Below are 24,294 nucleotides of genomic sequence, written 5' to 3'. Positions count from 1 at the left end.
ACGTAGTTACTTAAGACAAATGGAAGGATTGTAACAGTCAAAAACACCTCTTTAGATACTAGGCGCTATGTCACCCGATGTGACAGAAGGAGATCGATTACTACATTTTAGAGGTGTGTTCAAACAAAGTAGGTGGTATGTAATCAACTGCGATGTCGGCAAATCTGCAGCGGTCCGCTTTTCGGGATGCATTGAATCAATTTTGAGAGCCTTGGCGTTGTTTCAAAGGCAATGTCCAGTGCAGTTTTACATCACCAAAGACGCGCACGTTCATGAAATCAATTACGAGCTGTCTTTACACACAATTATCTAATATCGAACGCCTTTGCCAGAAGCCGTGCATGTCATTACAGAACTCTCGACGTTCATAGAGTGGCGGCAGCTTGCTAACTGGCTGACTCTGATCACTTATGAACTCGGTTTGATCAGAAGTTGATCAAGACCGTCTCCAATTTCTTTTGGGAGACGGTCTGGAACTTTGAGGCTAGGTTTCACCCTAACGTCATCATGTGTCCCATAACTTCAAAATCAAATTTGCGTTAGAACTAATTCAATAAACGTACCACACAGGATGCTATGACCATTGTTTGGTGTTTGTGGCATATCCAGCACTTGCAGACAACTGAAGCATGTTGAAAAGGTAAGCCTGCGGAGTTTTGGTGACGGGTGTCGTGTGGGCTTGTAGTTTGAGATCTACAATTGGCGGAGTGATGACCTTCTACGTCGTTCACATGCGGCCATTAGCGTTTACGCGTAGACTAGACTCTGTAGCAAAAAGCGCGTAATGACAAGGAAAGGGGTTGATCTTGACATGAGACTACTGTCTGGATGGTCAACTTGAAGCTTCCAGGGCTGTTCTTTCGCGAAAAGATGTATTTGTTTTCATATTTGAAGATTTCTCGAAGGATAGACGGTAGTTTCATGTCAAGATCAACCCCTTCCCTTGTCATTGCGCGCTTTTTGCTACAGAGTCTAGTCTGCGTGCAAACACTAATGGACGCATGTGAACTACGTAGAAGGTCATCGCTCTGCCAATTGTAGACTACAAGCCTACACGACACCCGTCATCAACACTCCATAGACCTACCTTTTCAACATGCTTCAGTTGTCTGCAAGTGCTGGATATGCCACAAACACCAAAAATGGTCATAGCATCCTGTGTGGTACGTTTATTGGATTAGTTCTAACGATAATTTGATTTTGAAGTTAAGGGACACTTGATAACATTAGGGTGACATTAGTGAGGAGTTAGTAAGGAGATATGGCAGGAAGTAGATGGGGATGATCCCAGACTCACTAGCGCCTGGAATTTTCATAGGGGCACTGGACAAGAGTAGGGCAAGAGAGTTTGTGGACGAGGCTAGAAATACCTCACAGATACGTATCGTCAATGGTGATTATGTAAATCAACGAAACTTTTCTAATTTATCAAAACAAATTAATATTCCAGACCTGCGTTTTAATACAGAAGTGTCTCAAAACCTTTGTGCATTTGAAACTGTTAACACTCATTTGTATACAAACGTTTAAACAGAACTCTCACCATATACTAAAACTTGTTGAAAGAAAGATGCAAGGCCTGATATCTTCATGCAGGAAACCTACGGTCCAGACGGCCACAGAAGCAGAGAATCGGCAACAGGTTGTTCAGACGATTCCCCGTATGTATACAAGTCTTACTTTTTCGAAGTGACTACTTTAGGTTTAACCATACAAAGTGCTGGTAACGCACCAAAATTCAGCGAGACATGATCTATGAACTAATCTAAGAACGTCCTCCTTCTGAGGTAGTTTTGCCACAGTCGATACTAGCGTGATAACTTTGGGCTCCCAGTTTGCTTTAGTCAATAAATGACACAATCCTTACCTTGAAATGTGCACAAATATCGGTCTTCCTTGCTAATCAACAATCAGAGTTACGCTTATGCCACATACGGGTACCAAACACGCCTACACAGGTAATTTCAATTCTCTATTTCTTCGCTACGGTAAACTTCTGCAGTAAACGGTTGCAAACGGTTGTGTCATAAAGTGACAGCTTTCATCTGAGAGATAGTTGACTTTGGTGAGATTTTCCCTTTAGGTTAAGCCTTGTTCACAACATTGACGCTGACGTTCAGCTGAGCGTCAACATTAAGACACCGTCTTGACGCAGGCGGCATCCTTTGATGTTGACGCCGACGCTGACGCTGGAATAGGATTCGTTTCTTGTCCAGCGTCAGCATCAGCGTCAACGTCGGCGTCAGCGTCAATATTGTGAACTAGGCTATAGTAGAATGCTCGAAACAGGTTTGACTGCACGCAGGGTTTTGTTGAGAAAGAGCTAGCCACTAGTGTTAGAGGTCACGTGATCCGTAGAGGTTAGGGACTTTTGTTGAAGGGCTAATCCACGTTTAGAAAGTTTGCAAAGGCACGCACCGTTTTAAAAAGACCTGATCCCCTGCTGTCAAATGCAATCAATATAATTCATGACAGAGCTGTTACATATAAACTATCAGTTAAAACGTTTTAAAGTTCACTACTTGTTAATGCTAGTAGAGTTTTAACGCTTGTTTCCATAGCAAACAAGTTACGCCTCCACTGTTTTAAACAAGTTTGCAACTGTTATTGAGTTCTCGCTTCGCTCGAACGTGCAGGGAACGCGAGGCTACGTCTGCTGTGATTAGATTCTTTCTTGTGCGTTCAAGCTCATTTAGACGAGTTTCGCTACCTCGGGGTGTTCACATTTTGTATGGAAACAACGTCAAATGTTTTCGTCAGCGTAACGGAGGTAAAAAATCGATCCAATAGATTGTTGTACCTCGTGTAACGAATCGTCGTGCCAAGTTTTTTGGGTTTGCGCTTTAGTTTTGCCAACTTAATAGAAGGAGGCTTGTAATTGCGTCCATGCTGTCTTCGCAACGGTCGAGTGCGCTGGAAGTTCTCTGCAAGTTGCAAGGTTGCTAATTTGGAAACATGAATGTGAGCTAGACGTAAGGTACAGACACTGTTTCTAGACGAATGGAGCTAGTCATGTTGTACCGTCGCTTCTGACTAGAATGAAAGGAATACCGGAAGTGCAGAGTTACTCAAGAATGCATCAAGAATGCACGTAGATTTGAAGCTGACAGGCCCGTAGGCTGGTCGCAGGAGTGGGGGCTGGATTTGCCAACAAAAGTCTATGTGGTTTCAATTAAATGTAATCGGACATGCGGTAAAGTTTTGTGGATTCATTACTTTGAAAACATGGTTAAAATTGCGTTTGTATACTTGGTTCACATAATTTTATTTGCAATTGCGCGGGCATTATCTAATAATACGTATCTGTATTCATAATTGTATATGTAAGACTTAGAGTTAGCAGAAAACATTAGTGTAACAGTACCGAGTCAAGTTCGAGTCTGCGAAGGTGAAGGCGAGCATAATATCGACTACGTTGTCAAAATCTATTGGTACATTGTAGTGGAAGTGAAGAAGAGCAAGGTGAGACAATCTGTCCTTACCCATGGATGCGCGCATATAGTTGTTTAGGCGTCGTAAAGCACTGGCTCGTCTCTCACATTCACACGAGGTGACAGGTATGGTACAAGCGATGGTCAAAGGAGCTGAGATGTTTGGGAAGTCAGTGGCGTCACATTCTTTGATGGCTTTGCTGGTGAGCACGGTCTCTTCTCAGGGAGCATCGCCATATACCTGTTCCTCCAGCGCCTGAGTTCCGCGTCCATCAATTCAGGCGATGGCAGATCATCTCTGTACTTGATCAGCGCCTCCTCCAGGTTGACATCTCGCGAACATATGATACTTGGTACAAGACCAAGTAGGGAAATTGCTGTGACTGCCGACTTTGAGAACTGCCGCTTGATGCTAATAATAATATGATAAAAAAAGAGAATTGCAACATTTCTCTGGAAAAAATCTTGAACAGAAGCAGCTGTAATATTGCTGCAATTTTGTTGCCTTGCTGCAATGCGAGGCATTGCAATTGTACTTCCAACCTTTTTTGCCATGTCTGAACTAACTTTGTAGATTTGAGAAAAGCTGCTTTCAACGTTTGCACGCTCGCTGTTGTAGGTCCTCACAATTTCAGATATCATGTTATGCGCTTTCACGATATCAACAGCTTTGCTCTGCAGCTTCATGGTAATGCACGAAAGGTGTGATAAGTACTGATATATCGTCACAAACACAACAACAAACTGAAAGGAAGTAACACTGGCCAGAATCTGCTATGCTTCATTGCGGCCTGCATAGTTCCAGTCAGCATACGTAGCCCCATATTTCTCCAAGTGATAGCGGAAAGCTATCATCTCTAGAGCTTCAATCACAAATACGTACCTTTGGTAGAAGTGCTGATAAGCCGAATGCCGGTCAGCCCATCTCGTCTTGCACAGATCGATCAGTGGTTTCCTCCTCTCTTCATTTACCACATTGTTGTTGATGATCATCTCTAGAACACGACTTCTCTTTGGACTATTGAGAAAGAAACGGCTGCATTTTTAACGCAATCGATCACATTACGTACTTCAGGAAGAGCACATGACTTGCTTATCACAAGGTTAAGGCAGTGGCCACTGTAGTGTACGTAAGTGGCTAAAGGAGCTTTATGTCTAATCCTGGCCTGGACACCCACTCGATCTGAAGACATGTTGCTTGCGCCGTCGTAGCCCTGACCACGCATAGTAGCAAGTGGTATGTTATTCTCTTCCAGAAAGCCAAAGATATCATCTGCAATCCGCTCCCCATTAATTCTGTCCAACTTCATAAACGTTAACTCTTGTCTGACCTCTTTAGTACTTCTGTCAACAAATCTGGCGCAGATGGCAAGATGCTCAACGTTATGCGAAGTTACCTCGTCAGCAAGGATGACGTAAAAGGGCGCAGCTGTCAAATCACCTATTATTTCCTGTAAGAGGATGTGGTTTCCATGACTTTAATCAGCTCATTTTGTGTTTGAGGAGAAAGATAAGTTGCACATCGCATTGCAGGAATTTCAAGGTGCCTTCTTAACTCTTCATCGTGCACTGCCAGAAGCCTCAGCAAATAAAGAAAATTACCTGGATTTCCAGGTGATTCCACACTCTCTGTGTCTGCACGTAAAGCAATGCACTGTCTGGCGCAGTACAACACAGCAGAAGCAATGGACTTCAGGACAGCACGATTACGCGCGACATTTGCCGCCCTGCGGGTGTCCGACTGTGTAGTAATGGTAGTATCTGGATTCTCCGAGGCTCGCTTGAAGTTATCAGCTTGCTCAATGGCTTGATGATGGTATAAGCACCGCTCGTGCTCCTTTGCTTTTTCTCCTTTTTTGTTCCAATTACGAAGATGCTTGCATACAAACTTCCCCTTGGACACTTTAGCAACGAAAATTCCACAAGCAATGCAAAAGACACCATCCACTTGCTCGCTGTAAACCATCCACGGGTGTTCTGATAGCCAAACAAGACGAAAAGCTCGGTTGCGGCTACCAATACATGTCGGAGGAAAAACCTTGGTCGGCACGAGGCTTTTTGTGATTTGTCAGTATGTTGTACTTCTCCGCAGCACCCAGAGCCTGCATGGACTTGCAGAAATCGACAGGAGACTTGGCCTTAAAAACAAATTGGCAATATCATTCACTAAATCATGATCAGAAGTATTAGCATGATGGCATTGCTGATTGCCGCCTGCGACGCCTGCATGTTGAGCCTCGTTGTCGTAAACTTTACAGCATGTGTTGTGCAAAGGCTCGACATACATGGCGGTAAAGGACGACCCTACTCTTTCTACACTACCACTGCAGCACTCACTGAAAGTCAGTGTTGGTTGATCGTCTACTGCAACCAACTGTGTAGAATCTGAATCAGGAGTCACAAGTTGATTACGTGCCCTTTTCGTAACTAGAAAACCATCCAGCCGTTGACATGTAGCCGCTGCTTGCCTCCTTTTCCTATCTTTTTCTTGAGACCGTTCCATCGAGTGTCACTGTGACGAACACACACTTCTCCACGTTACCAGGTAACAGACAGGATAGCCAAATATCAGGTAGGTACTTTGCAGTTTTCAACACATTTCTCGGAGTTCTTTTGCCTACTAGCCCGAACTTCTTCCGTGAAAGGGTCCGGGGAGGGTGCACGTGCACCCAGTGCACTCCCCAGCCTACGGGCTTGAGCTGAAGCCAGGAGTTTTGAATATTGTCACTTTGCAGACGTAGCAATTCCTGATGAAATGAAATTATAAAGGAAAGAGTTAATAGAAATGAATTTTTTTCATAAACTCGGTCTGTGTAGGGAGTCTCGCCCTTTAATTAGTTAAGTTAGTCTACTATAGACAGCACAGTGATGCCAATAGAAAGCGTCAGAAATGTTCAAACGCCTTTGTAATAGCAAAGTTCAAGTAATGAATGCGATTTTAGTTTTAGAAATGAACATTTAGAAAGTGATGTCTACATTTATATTTATAGTTGTCTATTAGCAAAGCAAATTTGACGTCATATTGGCGTCAATTCGTCTGCAACTTCAAATCTGAAATCCATCTTAATTGTCCGTTTTTGTATATTGTGTTTAGTTACAAAAACACACTTTAGTTACATAAAGCTCCGGACAACGCTGAATATATGTTATAACTTTAAAGTCAGTTATGCAGACACTGTCAAAATCAAAATGTGCGTTTTAGAACTTTCTCAAACCCTATTGAATACGGCACTGCTATCCAACCATTAGCTAGAGCTGCTTTCCAAGGCTTCCAAGCTGAGTAAAATGCACTAAAAAGCAATTGCAAAATCAGAAACAATTACACATAAAATCAGAAAGAGTTATGCCTTTGTCAGTACAAAAATAATCGATAGTCAGAGTTTTATACAAAAATTTTATATTGGTAGGAAATTTTTAATTAAAATGGTACGGCCACGCCTACTCTTTGTACTGATATTTTTGGGCCTATCACCATCTTCTCCGATATCAGACAATACTTCGAAATCATTTGACGGAGAGAACTTGAAGTATCTCACAGCAATCGAAGGTCTTGATTGGAGGAGCCAATCTAGATAACAGTCTATAGAGTAAATGATTTTATTGATGTGTGTACTAATTAAGCCAGAAAACTAAAATTACAAACAGAGGTTACATAGATAAGCAAATTAGTTACTAAGGAGGTGACCATGCAAACAGTGACATTGTTTACTCATCTTGTGTGACTCTAGCATGCCATGTATTGCAGTACTAACTAATACTGCTATCGACGTTCCTCTAGAAACGTAATTGTAGTTCAAATCTTTTGGCGATTTCCTATAGCAGAAGGACGCTTGCATGGATTCCTGATAATCGAGATAAACAGAACCTCACGTGCGAGCGCTATTTTCCGGCTCCAGCTTTATTTACCTAGAGGCGAGAAAGTAGCGTTTGCGCATGACCGCATAATTGAACGTTTCGTGAGTACCGTAGACTTGCTAGATGAGCTCTGAACAGCAACGACCTTCTTTCCAACTACGAGCAAGTAGACTGGATGCAGTTGTGTCGAGTAATTCTCCTGGTCGCCATATGTCGGCTCTGTCTGCCGAGTACGATCGACAAGTGCGGCCATTCATCGATCTAGTCGACTCCCTGAGAAACAGCGGCATCGATCAAGACCTCAATCTACCATCGATCGCAGTTATTGGAGACCAGAGCACTGGCAAGAGCTCCGTGCTTGAAGCTATATCCGGGGTTCACCTTCCTCGTGGACAAGGAATGATGACTAAATGTGCACTAGAACTGCGAATGAAGAGAGAGGAAACGTCCCAATGGCGCGCGGTACTTCGAACGCAGTTTTTCAAAAAACCTCAACTACAAACTCAAAGTGATGGTCATCACATGACAAAACCAGAAGACGTTGAAAAGGCGGTGTTGACTGCGCAAGACAAACTGGTGGGAAACGAAAGGGCGATCAGTCTGAAAGGACGGATCGTACTTGAAGTCACATCACCCGACGTCCCAGATCTCACGCTTATTGATCTACCGGGAATCATTATGAATCCGGCGTCCGATCAACCGTCAGACATTGTCCAGCAAGTAGATCAGTTGATCAAGTTCTACGTTAGTCGTCAAGAAACGATCATATTGTGTGTCATTCCGTGCCACCAGGATATCGCATCGAATAAAGCTCTCAGCGTCGCGAGACAACACGATAAAACGGGTAAACGGACTCTGGGAGTTCTTACTCGTGCTGATCTAACTGAACCAGGCGCAGAAGGCAACCTAGTCGATCTCATCCAGAAAAGAGGGAAAAGCCACATCAAGTTAGGATACACCATCGTCAAGTGTAGAAGCCAACAAGACACCACTAGTGGAGTGACATTGCAGCAGGCATTACAGAAAGAGCAATCGTTTTTTGACTCAAACAAGGTACACATGCATGTTCAAGTATATAGAAACCTAGCTAACTACTGACTGTTCCTCATAAGTGTGAACTTCAATATCTCCACTGTTTTTGGACTTTCGCAGTGATCCTATAGTGGTATGGTACAAACCCGCTACGTCTGTCATTTCCTCTTTCTCCAATTATCTAAGTCGTCCCTACACAGGAAACGGAAGGACAAGCTTTTACATATCAAGGACAAATTAGGATAGAAAGGGTGGAGCGATGATCTTTATCCAATTATCTTGTAAAACCAAAGGATCTGGAACCATCCAGAGTAATTGTAACATGGTTCAACTGGAGCAGCTCTTGAGTACACCTGGTGTGATCTCTACCTCTTACTCACTTCTGTGTTCGTTGCGGGGAACTAGACAGTAGCCTCTTCGCATGCCGTCTTTCGTATTCCCGTATGTTTGACCATTTCCTGGTTTACCTTGTCTAGACCTTCCGGGTTACGCGGGGCGAATAACGGTATGTCTGCCCAGCGTACACCAAAAGGTCTGGCCACGCGAGATTACGCAACCTTCTCCACCAGGAGTGCACCTAAAACGGAAGCAAATCCATGTGGTGTATAAAAGACCGTGTGTAGGTGCTTAGAATACAATGGGATTCGACGTACAACGTGTATGTAGAGACGCCTTTTTACTCATCAAATTTATTACCTTAGTAAAACTGTTTGTGTTTGCTCTTTTTATTAAATTTTTTCTAAGCTGTGCTTAAAAGTATTTAACAAAATGTTAACATTAAATTTTAAATTTTTACTTTTCTTAATATTTCCTATTGGCATCAGTTCCAAAATTGAAATGTGTTTTCATTTTTTAGTAACCAATTTTCAATAATTTTGAAGCTAGAAAAAACCTACACAATTTTAGGATGTGCATACATAGATAACATGGAGCCAACAAAACGTGGTTCTAATAAATTTTTGCCTTGATTATAGTCATAGACAGCGACATCTGGACGCTTCTTTCCTAGGAATTGATTTTGTAGCTCATTCTTACACCGAAAGCCTAAAGACCTAAACGTGTCGTATAAACTGTCCGATAAATGGTCATGGCGGTGTATAGGGCTTCCTCCCCATTTACAAGTCAAGAGATGGTAACCATAGAGATCAACTGAATTGCCGCAATTGGGCGTGCATTTTTGGATGTTGCTCAAGGCTGGCAGGGGTGCACCAAGCCGCATAAGTGCTGCAGTGCGAAACTGTGCACTGCTCAGTGTGAAGTGCTGCGTGCTTGGAATCGCCTCCAACCAACTACCTGCATTGGGACCTGATGAACTGATCAACCTTGCTTTTTCTTTATCTGTAGAACACACTTCAAGATAGTGTTGAAATGAGCTCTTATTTTTGACTAACTGCAGTCGACGTTGCAATTTTTTCGGATGATCTGGAAGACTTGAGATAGAAGAGATTATTTTCTTTAGTGACTGACTGTCGTTGTGTAGATCATGCAGGGATGAATTCAAATGAGTAGAAATCGAATAGTTTGAAGACTGCAAATCATCAATCACGTAGGAACACATGGGCCTCACATAATCGTCATGTACAGGTAGATGGTTCAAACTGTTTGCCCAAGCTCCTAAAAATGCAGAAGGAGCTGTATCTCTTGCTGATGTGAGACCGAAACCTCCGTTCTTTATCGACAATCGGACGTGCTGCTTTTGTGTATCTGTACATTTGAAGCCGATAATTTCTTCAAACGTTGTAACAACTCTCTCTCTCTCTCTCTGCCTCTCTCTCTCTCTCTCTCTCTCTCTCTCTCTGCCTCTCTCTCTCTCTCTCTCTCTCTCTCTCTGCCTCTCTCTCTCTCTCTCTCTCTCTCTCTCTCTCTCTCTCTCTCTCTCTCTCTGCCTCTCTCTCTCTCTCTCTCTCTCTCTCTCTCATTTATTAATAAAATGCATCTTCTTCAATTACTGTTGCACTGTCGAATGTCTTTTGTGTACTCCAATTCATTTACCCTTAAACCCAGTATCCCTATTTGGTATAGGCACGAGTATGTGTTCGCCTTTTACCATCGTCATTAATTGTAACTTAAATTGTGTTTTCTTATAGGTTTTTTCCAAATTGCCGAATAGTTGCAGAGGAATACCAAGTTTGGCACAGACTCTAACGAAACAGCTTGTGGCTCATATCAGGTCTTGCCTGCCTGCACTTATCGAGAGCACTTCTCGAGAACTGCGTCTGACTAAGCAGAAACTCTCTCAGATTGGTGAACCGGTTCCGGAAGACAAGCAGACGTATCTTATAAATGTTGGTTTTTCCTTATTTAATTGATGACAATTATACAATTAAGTTTGTCATTTTTGAAGTTACTGCATGAGTACGTCCGACAGCTCAGGGCTGCAACTGAAGGCGGTATCGGCGTTGGAACCACTTCTGTGGCCATTTCAAGTAGTAGAGATGGCACACTACTTGATGCATTTCAGAGTCACAGTGTGCAACTATTCGCAAAGGCCAGAGAAGCATTTGAAACATTAGAAAAGGAAATGGAAAAGCTAATGCCAAGTGAGTTACGCCCCACTAAGACAAGACAAAAGACGAAATATCATGTAAAATATGTTTATTCATGATTATTCGTGTTAATTACTTTAGATGATGGCGACCTTCCCGAAATAGAGACACTACTGCATAAGTTACGAGGAGGGAAACTTGTCGGGTAAGCTACACAATTACAAATTTTAGTAAAGTCCGTATTTGCAAGTCGATCTCGTTTGTATGTATGCATGTGTGTAGTCACTGTGTTTGCAGTTGTCAGTATGCGGTGACAATCGATAACGCTAGTAAGTAAATTAGTCGAGGAAGGTCCAATAGCAAATTGTGCTAGAATGTACGCATTCAAGTGTCTATACATTTCGGTTCTTTAGGTTCGAAAATTATGCAATATTTAAAGAACTAGCTCGGGGGAAAGTCTCTTCTCTAGAAACACTATCCATGAACTGTTTCGAAGACGTGACAGACTTGGTGCAAAACGTCTGACATTCGTTTAACTTTTGAAAAATGTTAGTATTTTGAAACTTTCTGTGACATTTTTGCAGGCATTCATTGAGATTGCTGATAAGCAGTTTAGAAGATTTGAACGTCTGAGGCTGTCTGTGGTTGAGCAAGTACAGGAGCTATTTGAAAAGTCGAAAGAAGAGGGTCGTAAATTGCTACTGACAATGATGGAAGCGGAGAAAATCATTTACAGCAGCGACAAAACTTTTACGAATTGTCTGCAAAAGATAACCGATTCGGAAAAGGTTAGATGAGGCAACTAAAAGTAATTTAAATATAAAACAATTTTAAGTGCGTGTACGTGCGTCCGTACGTGAGTGCGTGTGTCTGTCTGTACAAAACACACACACACACACACACACACACACACACACACACACACACACACACACACACACACACACACACACACACAGACACACACAGACACACACAGACACACACACACACACACACACACACACACACACACACACACACACACACAGACACACACACACACACACACACACACACACACACACACACACACACACACACACACAAACACACACACACACACACACAAACACACACACAAACACACACAGACACACACAGACACACACAGACACACAGACACACAGACACACAGACACAGACACACACACACAGACACACACGCACGCACACACACACACACACACACACACACACACGCACGCACACACACACACACACACACAGACAAGACACACACACTCCACACACACACACACACACACACACACACACACACACACACACACACACACACACACGCACACACACGCACACCACACGCACATACAGGAACACACACACACACACACACACACACACACACACACACACACACACACACACACACACACACACACACACCACACACACACCACACACACACACACACGCACACACACACACACACACACACACACACACACACACACACCACACACACACAGGAACACACAAAGGCACACACACAAAGACACGCACACACACACAGCACACACACACACACACACACACACACACACAAACACAACAGCAACAACAACAACACACCACAAACGCACGCACGGACGCACGAACGCACACATGTTCTGTCCTGTTAGACAGCTACCGCAACACAGTCACGCCTGCCTCAAAGAGTAAGGAGTAATGCAAGTTGCTAGAAATGTAGATATCTGTAAACCGTCAATCCTCTACCTGGAACTATTTGAAACGGTTTTAAAATTGGACTGCTCTTTATTGTTCCCATATTCTTACTTTTTTCATACACTTGTATCTCACATTGTTACTCTGTCTTCTAAAGGTCCTGGAACACACATGAGACGTTACATCCCTAACTACCACTGGAGCATGTACTCCCATTTCCTCTCTCCAAAGTTTCAAGCCACCAGAACACAATGTAATCCATCCCGCTCTCCACTTCACAGCCTCGTCATACCATTACTTCAAAGTCTCGTCTTATCATATCTCTCCATCTCTTCTTTGGACCACATCTGCGACGGGGTTGGGACGAAACTTCCAAATACCGTTGATTTCTGTATAGTCTGGCATTCTTGCTATAGGTGTCCCAACCATTCCAACATTTTCCCCTTCACTTTCTCAGATGCAGTCTCCTCATCTCCCCACAGCTTCCTCACTCTTGCCATTGTGATGTGCTTAGACCACTCTTTGTCTGCGGAAATTCCAAGATATTTCTAATGTATCGATAGTGACAGGTGTTCAGCTTATTCTTATTCTCTTGCTTTCTGAAAAGGGCCCAAAATTCTGCTCCATGCATAAAGCAGCACAGAGATAACGCAATCGTTTCACATTTTCCACTTAGTTGTTATTTCAAGATGTTTGTCAATGAAGAACGCCTGTCTTAAAGCCCTCGAGATCCTTTGAAACTGAAACTACCCTTTTGTCTACTTCCACATTCATTCGTCAAGAACTGGTAATGACAGACCCAACACATGAAAACTTATGCACTATCTTAATGTCTCCTCCCTCAAGAGCAACGAGCGCACGGTCATTTTCCTCAACTAGTCTTTCTGTTAATTACCATGTATTCGGTCTTCGTGATGCTAACTTTCAACCCAAAATCCCTTTTTAGTTTGTTGGCAGTTCATTACTGCCTTCTCTGTATGAAATCTTGATGATGGAAGAAGAGCCGAATGTTGCCATCACCAAGATCCCCTACCCCTTCAATGTCCTGCACACTAACTAACCACCTGTCCACAGCCAAATATGTGTACAAGACCATTCTTATCATATCATCACACACACACACACACACACACACACACACACACACACACACACACACACACACACACACGCACGCACGCACACAAACACACACACACACACGCACACATGATTTAAGAACATTTTCTGGCGTAATACTATTTACTGTAGATGAAACCACAAATGCAACTGAATCTTCCATGCCGTGATAGTCAACCAAGTGAAGGCAGAGGTCCTCTTGTCTTACAACGACAGAATGTTCAGGAGACTGGTCTAGTCGACATCAAATTATGTCGCAAGCTAGACTATATTCATCACTTTTGAGTTTTTCAGGTTTTACATTTCCTAGAGCAGTACAAGGTTTAATCGGTTTAAACGCCGCCAAACCTCTTGGTCTTACTCGCGGGGGACAAGAAATGTTACGCAAACTAAAGGCGTATTTTCAAGTACAAATTTGTTTGTTTATTGTATACATTTGTTTGTCTATTGGTTCGTTTGTCTGCTTACAATTTGTGATTGCTTCCTTGTCATCATTTTTCTTTGTCTTTCTGTTTGCCTTTATACTGTCTGCCTGGCTTTCTGTAGTCTGTCTGTCATATTTATTTATTTCATACAAACGCTACAATGCAAGCTACAATGTACATGTTCTAATCTGAAGTCTGTCTTCGTCTATCTGACCGTCTTTCTCGACATACAATGCCATTTGCATTAGTGTTTCAACAGTATCTATATGAGAAAGAATGATGAATCTTTCTGAAATTTCATATTATATTATGTATTTGTAGAGTATATATATAAAATTAAGATCTTTCTGTCAATTCTGGTTTTCTGTCTGTCTGATTGTGTATGTGTGTGTGTGTGTGTGTGTGTGTGTGTGTGTGTGTGTGTGTGTGTGTGTGTGTGTGTGTGTGTGTGTGTATGTGTGTCTGTTTGTATGTCCGTCTGTTTGTCTGTCTTTTTTCTGTCTGTCTATTGTCTGTCTCTGTCTGTCTGTCGGTCTGTCTGTCTGTCTGTCTGTCTGTCTGTCTGTCTGTCTGTCTGTCTGTCTGTATGTATGTATGTATGTATGTATGCATGTATTTATGTTTCTCTGTTCGTCTGTCTGTCAATACATATATTTCCTATACAAGATATTATTACAGTCTACGCTAAAAATCAGCAAGTTCTAAGAGAATTACGACTCAAAGAGGTCGCTTGTTTGACCATCCGTCCATCTGTCTGTCTTTCTGTAGGTCTGTATGTCTGTCTGCCTGTCTGTCTGTCTGGCTGTCTGGCTGGCTGGCTGTCTGTTTCTCTGTCTGTCTGTCTGTCTGCCTGCCTACCTGCCTGCCTGCCTGCCTGCCTGCCTGCCTGCCTGCCTGCCTGCCTGCCTGCCTGCCTGCCTGCCTGCCTGCCTGCCTGCCTGCCTGCCTGCCTGCCTGCCTGCCTGCCTGCCTGCCTGCCTGCCTGCCTGCCTGCCTGCCTGCCTGCCTGCCTGCCTGCCTGCCTGTCTGTCTGTCTGTCTGTCTGTCTGTCTGTCTGTCTGTCTGTCTCACTGTCTGTCTGTCTGGAAGATAAACAGCGAGCAAAAACGGAAACGATCTGATCTGCGGAAACTTGACGTGGTAGATATGTAGACAAATGTCAAGAAGAGAGACACCACACCGCGAAGAGAACCATAGTTGATGGTAAAGATATATAGTGAGCAACGTTTCAGTAAAAACCTTCTTCTGGCTCAATGTATGGCTAAGATGCTTAAAAATTTCAAACAATAGGTGTTAATATTGATATCGATAATGTTGATGTCAAAAACAGCTATGTAATAAAGTATGTCTGATTTTATATTTAATTCGTATTGGTCGAAGGTCACCAGTTTCCTGATCCATTCGGATTCTCTGCACTTGCGGATAGGTCGTCTTTCAATCGCAGATAGCCAATGATGGTGACTTTCATATCCTCTACAGAGTGCTGTGGTTTGTTGAAATGTCGTCCTACCGGTTTGCCTTCCAGTCGTTTGTTTGTTACGTCTGCTCTGTGGTTGTTCATTCGTTGATGGAGGCATATCTCTCCAATAATCAGCAAGATCTAAGAGAACTAGAATCCAAGGGGTCCCTAAGTACGACTAAGAGTCTAACAGTAGACAATAGGCTAACAGAGTGTCTGTCTGTCTGTCTGTCTGTCTGTCTGTCTGTCTGTCTGTCTGTCTGTCTGTCTATTTTTATGTTTGTGTTTGTGTCATTGTCTGTCTGTCTGTCTGTTTGTCTCTCGTAGTTTTCTATCATTGATGGCAGTTGTACGTTATTGCTATAGGCTAATCTATTGAGTAGTCTGTTCTTCGTACTCGTATACGTTGTCTACCAGTCGGTTTTTTCTCTTGATTGCTCACCTGTCTATGTTACCTTTGCAGATAGTACAATTTCGATTGGGTGATTACGTTCCCATGGTGATTATGCACAATGTCTTTAAGAAATTTACGCAACAGGTCGAGGCCAAGCTCGTCTCACACGTTTTCACTAGCGTTGATGAAGGCAACACGGGCTTCACAAACAGAGTACGCCTGACGCCCGACATGCTAAGAACCAGGCTTCTGCAAGAAGAAGAAGAGCTGACAATCAACCGCGAGAATCTGCAGCAAAAAGCAAAAAGACTTCAAGAAGGAGAAAGAAAGTTGAAATCTTTCTTGAGTGCACGTCATCTTGACAATAACTGAACGCAAATTCATTGTAACATGACAGTAGAATTCTAGGCAATTATTTCAGCATGATTATCTCTAGACCTAGTGATTGTGTTGAGCGTCTCTAATTCGCGTTGGAGCAATTTCGGGAAAAGCTCCTTCTCCTCGCGTGAATCACGCGCGTTGAGTTCAGTAAATACGATGAGGGACCATGCTTGCGAGGCTACATGCCAGAGCCTAGGGCTCTTTGCCTAGCTACGCCTCTGGCTATAGTAGATCAGTGACGTCAATGCCTTAGACTCCGGCACAGCTTGCGGAAAATTCCTCAGGCTCTAGAGTTTGCGCCAGATAGATACCTTGTCATTAACATATGACCATTCAAATAATGACCTCTCGTAGATGAGGTTGTGTAACAGCTTGCCTAACGCACGCGACAATTGGTGCGTTTCTTACATTAATATCAATGTACACCAATGGGCTACCGTAAATTATTTGCGGTCACTACCTATACAGAGCTGCGTGACATTCGTGCGGTTGATTAGCGGACGGTATTCGCTTTGCTATAGAATTTCGCATCGCCAAGATACAGTGGAACGTGTTGTACCGATACGACCAGACATGCATCCTTGACCTCTCTGTCTCGTATTAGCCACAATCTCACTTCCTTCTTACTCAGCAATGTTGCTGTACAAATGGGAACAACAAGACACGGGTCGAGGTAAGCAGAACGTGTTAGCTACAAAGGGTAGTACCAGGAGAGCAGATGGAGCGTTCGTATGGGCATGGGTGGGGTGATATCGTTAAGAGCATGGGGTAATATCGTTAAGGGGTAATATTGTTATGAAATAAGAGGGCGGAGTCACTATCCTAATATTATAACTTTGAGTTAGCACTATAGTACGACAGCTTTGACACTATAGCTGCAAGACGCGCTTGCAAAACGAGACGTAGACGTTGACAGTAACATTCACATCAGTTACTGTGCAGCAGCTAGACACAAAAGTCGTAAATCCGCATGTCCTTCTAAAAGCTGACCTTGGGGAGTAGACTCCGTGTAATAGAGAATTTTTATCTCCGGAAATTTGCCATCCCCGATCCATATTCTCTAGGAAATTTAGTATCCCTTCAGAACTTTCCGTATCCCCGAACAGTATATGTTAGGGAATTTGGCATCCCTGGAAATTTGGTATCCCCGAGCAGTATTTTCTAGGAAATTTGGCATTCCATGCCGTATTTTCTTGATAATCTTGCATACCGAGCCGTATTTTCTAGAGAATTTGGCACCCCGAGTCGTATTTCTTTGCGAATTTTACATTCCCGAAGATTATTTCCTAGAGAATTCGGCATTGCACGAGCCATATTTCCTTGACATTATGCCATCTTTTAGCAGCATATCGTGACAATTTTGCGTAACTAAGAATTTGACATTGTAATCCTAATTTATAGACTGCGGTTTTGTTTTAAATTTCTGACAAACTAATTTGTTACAAATCGCGTGTTACTCTTCTAATTAAATTTGCGACTGAAAACGGCTATTTTAGTGAACTTGGTTAGCAAGTTACTCTATATCGTATAAAGTATAGGCAAAGCGTTCTTACCAACCGTTGTTACAGCTCCATTTGTCATTTCGTTGTGATAGATGTCAACGTGAAATCAGTCCTCACAACTTTGACATTGCACGGTATCATCGCACTCTTCAAGCATCAACATGCAGTTGTGGCAAATTTCTATGTAGGTACGGCGAAGTCTAGGAGTTCGTCTAACAGTCGTTTAAACTCAATTTGGAAACACTTTCATTTTCTTCTGTTGCAAGCCTTTGTACAGATTTCTCTCATTCGTGATTGGTCGAATTTCAGGCTTGTTACATCATCTCTTGGAGGTAAATGTACAGCAAATGCATTAGCAAATACACCACATGATGATGTCTTTTTAAATACCAAACACCGCTTAACCTAAATGGTGACGCAGAGATCCGCATACAGTCTACGCACGCACAGCCGGCAGACATCATGCATTTCTTTAAACTAGATTTGCTACAGTTCAGACCCTGTAATATGCTTCTCTCGGTTTCTGCAACACTTCTAATTTAATCTTAAAATAGTAGAAATAGTTGAAAATGGTAAGAGACAATCGAGATGTACACAGATAGACGGCTAGTCTTGAACAATAACTTGTGGCATGGGCTAATCTGTGTTTGGTAATGTAAGCAATGACATCAGCTCGTCGGTTTGTGCAGTCTAGCTGTTGCATGGTGGCAAATGATCTTTCATCGTCGCACAATACTTTTTGAAAGTGCACCGGTAGTTCGTTAGTTGATTGAAAATTTACCGACATAATAGGTATGGGACAACAAATTCCCAAAGAGATACAAAGAAGGGTGCCGGAGACCGCAGAGAGTATGACTCGAGGATAACAAATTCCATACTGAATACGCCTCCAGGATACAACAAACAGGGACGTCAAATTTTCTATGACACGGCTTTCTTCTTGTTGTCAGGTCATAGCGTTGGTCAACTTTTTCGTAGCTTTCTCCGGTCGCCGTCTTCTTGACATGATGTTAACTCAAACGTACCATACATGGCACTTCGTAAAAAGCAGCTCCGCATCTTACCATCACAACGATATCACCCAACAAATGTGTAGAGAGACGCTCCATCTTCTTTCTCTAGATGCTCCTTATTGTACCTATATCAGAGACGAACAAGAGGGCACTATAAAACAAGGTAATATTCAACATCTGCTTTACATACCAAAATATTTCAAAAACTTTGTGCATCTGAAATTGTTAACACACTCATTTGTATACAAACGTTTAAGTTATAGTCGAACTCTTGAAACAGGTTTGACTGCATGGAGGGTTTTGTTGAGAAAGACCTAGTCTGTAATGAGATACGTCACGTGATCCGTACAGGTTAAGGACTTTTGTTGACGTTTAGAAACTTTGCAAAGACACGCATCGTTGTTTGTGTACTATGTAACTATAGTCTGTTTTGTAACTAAACGCAATTTACAAACGTACATTTAAGTTGGACTTCAAATTTGTTAGTAAATAAGCTCACATAGTCAAGCAAGTTGTAGACGAATTGACGCCAATTTGACTTCAAATTCGCTTTATTAATAGACAAGTATATGTATAAAGGTAGAAATCACTTTCTAAATGTTTATTTTTAAAAACTAAAATTGTAGAATTCAACTGTTACAGGCGTGTAAACCGTTCTGTTTTTTTCTATTGGCAACACTGTTTGTGCTGTCTAGAGCTCCGGACAACGCTGAATATATGTTATAACAGTAAATTTTTGCAGAAACTCTCAAAATAAAAATATAGCTTCCTAGAACTTTCTCAAATCCTTGTGAATACACCAACGCTATTCAACCATTATTTGTAGCTAATTTAAGGCTTGCAAGCTGAGTAAAATGCACTCAAAAACAACTCAAAAATTAGAAAGGTCTATGAATGCAATCAGAGGTTTATCCCTTTGTCAGTTCAAAGCATTATCAATAGTCAGAGTTTTACACAGAAATTTTATATTGGTAAGAAAATGTTAATTAAAATGGTACTGCCACGCCTATTCTTTTTGTACCGATATTAATTGAGTTTATCACCATGTCCTCAGATATAAAACAAGACTTAGAAATCGTTTGACAGAGAGAACTTGAAGCATCTTATAGCGATCAAAAAGGAGCCAATTACGATGACGGTCAATAGAGTAAATGATTTTTATTGATGTGTGCGCTAATGGATGCAGAAAACTAAAATTGCGTTACATTGATAAGCAAATTTATTACTCCGGAGATGACCATGCAAACAGTGACGTTGTGTACTCATATTGTGTGACTCTAGCATGTCATTTATTGCAGTACTAAATAATGCTATCGACTTTTCTTTAGTGATGTAATTGTAGTTCAAATCCTGGGGCAAATACCTAGAGCAGAAGAACGCCTGTATAAATCCTTGATAATCAAGATAGACAGAACCTCACGTGCGAGCGCTATTTTCCGACTCTTTCTCTATTTAGTTAGAGGCGACAAAGTAGTGTTTGCCCATGACCGCATAATTGAATGTTTAGTGAGTAGACTTGCTAGATGAGCTCTGAAAAGCAACGATCTCCTTTCCAACTACGAGCAAGTAGACTGGATGCAGCTGTGTCGAGTAATCCTCCTGGTCGCCAGATGTCGGCTCTGTCTGCCGAGTATGATCGAAAAGTGCTGCCGTTCATCGATCTAGTCGACTCCCTGAGAAACAGCGGCGTCGACCATCAACAACCGAGAATTTATTGAATCATTGGAATTTCTGCAAATCCGTCTGATATTTGTCTATATTGGCGTCGCCCTCTTCTCGATGCTGGCATCTGTTAAAATGCGATTGAATCTTCGAGAATCCAACAAGATCGAGTCGAGTTTTCAAAATTATGTTGCCTGTCTTGTTCTTAACAGAGAAGATGAGAGCAACTGTCCAATATCTTATCGTCAGTATATATACATCAACCTTGGTTTGACTGTTCTTTACACATGGCCAAAAGTAATCGCTGTTTTCCTGCTATACTTTTCTGCCTACAAGAAAGTGAGGAAGCTGTGGCATTGCTCGCTGACGGATGGTCTCTGCGACCAGAGCAATGCTGAAATATGAGAAGACTAGCAACAAACTAGTAGCACCAATAGAAAGTAAAGAAACGTTCAAATGTCTTTCTGAACAACAAAGTAGTTGGAATGTCCGTATGATTTAGTTTTAGTGATGTCCAACGTAATGAATCTAAAAATAATTATATAAAGTCAAAGTACAGAAATTTACTATAATTTCTTGGAACTTTTTGCATTACAAAGCACGCAGAGCTCCATTCTAACGCCCGTTACCAAAAGGAAAAATGCTGTTGCAACATACCTGACCAACCTAAAGGGTTATCTGTTGGCAACGTATATATAATAGCTACGAGTATAGGTAAAAGCCCGACCTCCTCATAATCATGGATTTTTGCGCTCTGTCTCTAACGCAAATTCTTAGATCTGCCACTTTTGTCAAAGACATAAGGGGAGGGTAGTTATTAATTATCAAGGGGCTGGCAAAATTTGCCGAGGTCCGCATAGTTTGGTACGTGAGCACTGCAAAATATGTCTGCTTAAAACTTCTGACCCACTGTTTCTCGGTTAGCTTAATAGATGACCCCAAATATGCCTGCTAAAAATTTCTGACGCCACTTTCTGTCAGATACCTTCATTTAGATGACGCCGCAAAATGCCTGCTGAAAACTTCTTTCCAAACTGTTCGTTGGTTAATTTACTTTAGACCACCCCTTATATGTGCATATACATGTAGTGTATTATGATATAGGTATGTACAATATAACGTTAGTCTGTTTCAGGGCTCAAGTGTGGCCTAGGTATGATTTCTAAAGGTGGTACTTTCTATTCAACCTGCTGACAGAACAAGTAAAACAGCAATTGCCACCTTCAACAATGCAAGTGTGCAAAGCCCTTATATATATATATATATATATATATATATAAACGCATATATACACTGTTCTTGCACAAATTTCTATAGAATACCTATACAGATAAGCATACCTAAAATATTATGACCCCTCAACAAAAAGGAAACCAAATGCTTAGTGGCTCCTTAAATTCATTGAATTTTAAAGTTATAACCCTCCGGCAAATTTGCTAGCCCCTCCGGATACTTAATAATAATCTAAGGGTAGAGCTATAGAGTACCTTCTTGTGCCCGTACCATAATGTCAAGGTGTGACCTTGCTAGAATAATTACCCGAGCGCTATAGTCACATCGTCCGCAGACCAGAGACTCACAGACTCGCCATGCCTGAGCTCATTGTCATAAGAGCCGATGCTGTCAATTATCTATATGTTGCAAAGACGTACAGATGATTAGAGATAAACTTATACTCTAGTGCTGCTATGTCGAACAACACAACTCAAGCTGTTTAGGTAGACATAGTCTGTCTACTCGAGTCGTGGTGTCGAGTGACGTCCACGTGCCCTTCTAGTCATGACGTATTTGCATCCTTATACACACCTAATACGTTCGTAAACTAGAAGCCGAGGGTTTAGCACCATAGTGCTTGTTCATTGCCGTAGTGCAGGCAGGTCAGGTGACGTACGACACACCAGCTCGACACAGCGTAACTCGTGACCAAATCAATAAACTTAGATTTTACCACGTCATTCGATTCTGCTATGAAATAAAAAAATTCATTAATTTAAGTTATATAATCCCTTATAAGTGTGGTCTGAGGCTAAAAGGCTCTTCTTTTCTTCACGTGCAGTTTTACTGACATTTTCAGGTCCAGCGTATACCTGAAACACATCTAGATATCATTGAATCTTTAGAAGGCGCGCGTATTCTACATCGAAGAACATATCTTTAGATGAGAACATGAGCGAGAAGTTTAATGAACAAGAAGACTACTAAGGCTTGAACTAAACGTTCTCTTCTAGATATTGAAGCATGTGCATACTTTTACCCTTGAGCTCCAGACCAGAGGGCGCGCGTCTGTGGGGTTTCTTTTCTACTTGTAAATTACATCTACCATAATTTATAAAAGTAAAATGTGTTTATGGACAAGAATTATTTGGAAATTTAAATGCAATAGCGAGGGTAACGATAAGACAAAGAATGCGTTGGTCAGTATTTCTGCTATGCAACTTAAATGTAAATACCTATTCGACTGTTTCATCGTATATCTTTTGTTTTGAAGTCATATCTCTGTAACCAATGAGTGAACAAGTTTCTAGACATGAATCTAATTGACTGGCTTGTCGTACAAGCCGGTTATGTAATTTTCTAGAGGCCCGTATAAAACTAGAGCATAAATATATCTACATGTGTATATACTGTGTAATGTGTATATACATGTGTAAATTAAGGATAGAAAACATTAGTAAAGTTTACTCACCTCCCGAATAAGTATACATGTATAATTCAGCTATGAGCTATAAGAAAAGGACATTGTAAAAGACACGAGACTTGGTGAGTAGCGTACTCTAAACGTTTAGGGCTGAACCGATTTCCGGTCTGGAACTATGTTTTTATGTTTGTCACCCTACAGGAATGTACCACGCCTCTTTAGTGTAGCCCAATCACGAAGCCTTAATTTCTTTATGTCGTACGTGGCAACCAGAGACAATGGACGAACAGCCAATTGTAGGTGCGAAACATTCATGAGTTAGTCTTTTTACTAGAACGGAGAAATTTATGTTTGCGATTGTTAGGCCCTGTCGGAAATAAGCAACAGAATTCACCTGTGTGCAACTGCTGACCCGAAATCGATCGCTTTCTCGGTTTTACGATATTTATAAAGGAATCTAACATTACCTAACCACGAGAGATTCTATATCCTGTATATGATGACTATAGTTGCGACTGCCGACTATTACAGACTTTGTGGTCACGCGAAACGACAGTCGCTAAGTAGAATTTTCAATGTTACAGGTAGCACTTCCAGAAAGAAACTAGAGTGTATATTAGCAATTCTTCGCGACAATTAGTAACTAGCCTACACTCCCAGAAATTCTGCGGTAGCTCTTGTGGAGGCGTCAGCCGACTTTGCTTTCTGTTTAGAGCATGACGCAAACTTGCGTGCATCCACCACACTCCAGTCTTCGAGAGGGGTCCGCGGCCATGCAAGACCGAGCGCACGCGGTAGGCAGTGGAAATCGAACCCGCCCTGCACCGTCGGCGCTTCGATCTGTCCATCCGTTCGGCTGCGTGGAATTCCACGGTTGCTCTTGCAACCGACTCTACTTTCTGTCTAGAGAATGAAGCAACTTCCGCGACGGAGAAGTTCACCCGAGTAGAATCCCCGAGAGGGGATAGAGTCTAATATCAATTATCAGACACTCCTCGATATCGGACACTGGCGTACGGAAACCAGACGAAGATTTCATGTATCTAAGGCATTAATGTAGAGAGTAATCAAACAGTAACACGACGTGCTAGATTCAGCTTGATCACCTGGGATGGTGCTGTTCACGGTGACAAAATAGAACTGCCGCTGCTTTTCCCGTATACCGAACACGC

At 42.1% G+C, this 24,294-nt stretch overlaps 1 protein-coding gene across 1 annotated transcript; it reads left to right on the top strand.

Moving 5' to 3' along the window:
* The first annotated feature begins 7,409 nt into the window (after window positions 1–7,409).
* Window positions 7,410–16,367, top strand: LOC134188550 (interferon-induced GTP-binding protein Mx-like). The gene is made up of 9 exons (XM_062656714.1): window positions 7,410–8,339; window positions 10,406–10,603; window positions 10,663–10,858; window positions 10,946–11,009; window positions 11,218–11,323; window positions 11,389–11,592; window positions 13,781–13,880; window positions 13,943–14,055; window positions 15,996–16,367. The coding sequence occupies exons 1-9, from the start codon at window positions 7,410–7,412 to the stop codon at window positions 16,296–16,298; spliced, it is 2,214 nt and encodes a 737-aa protein (XP_062512698.1). The 3' UTR covers window positions 16,299–16,367.
* The last annotated feature ends 7,927 nt before the right edge of the window (window positions 16,368–24,294 follow it).

Source organism: Corticium candelabrum, chromosome 13 (genome assembly GCF_963422355.1).
Source record: "Corticium candelabrum chromosome 13, ooCorCand1.1, whole genome shotgun sequence".
Classification (NCBI taxonomy): Eukaryota; Metazoa; Porifera; class Homoscleromorpha; order Homosclerophorida; family Plakinidae; genus Corticium; species Corticium candelabrum.
This window is presented reverse-complemented; position numbering and strand designations above follow the sequence as displayed.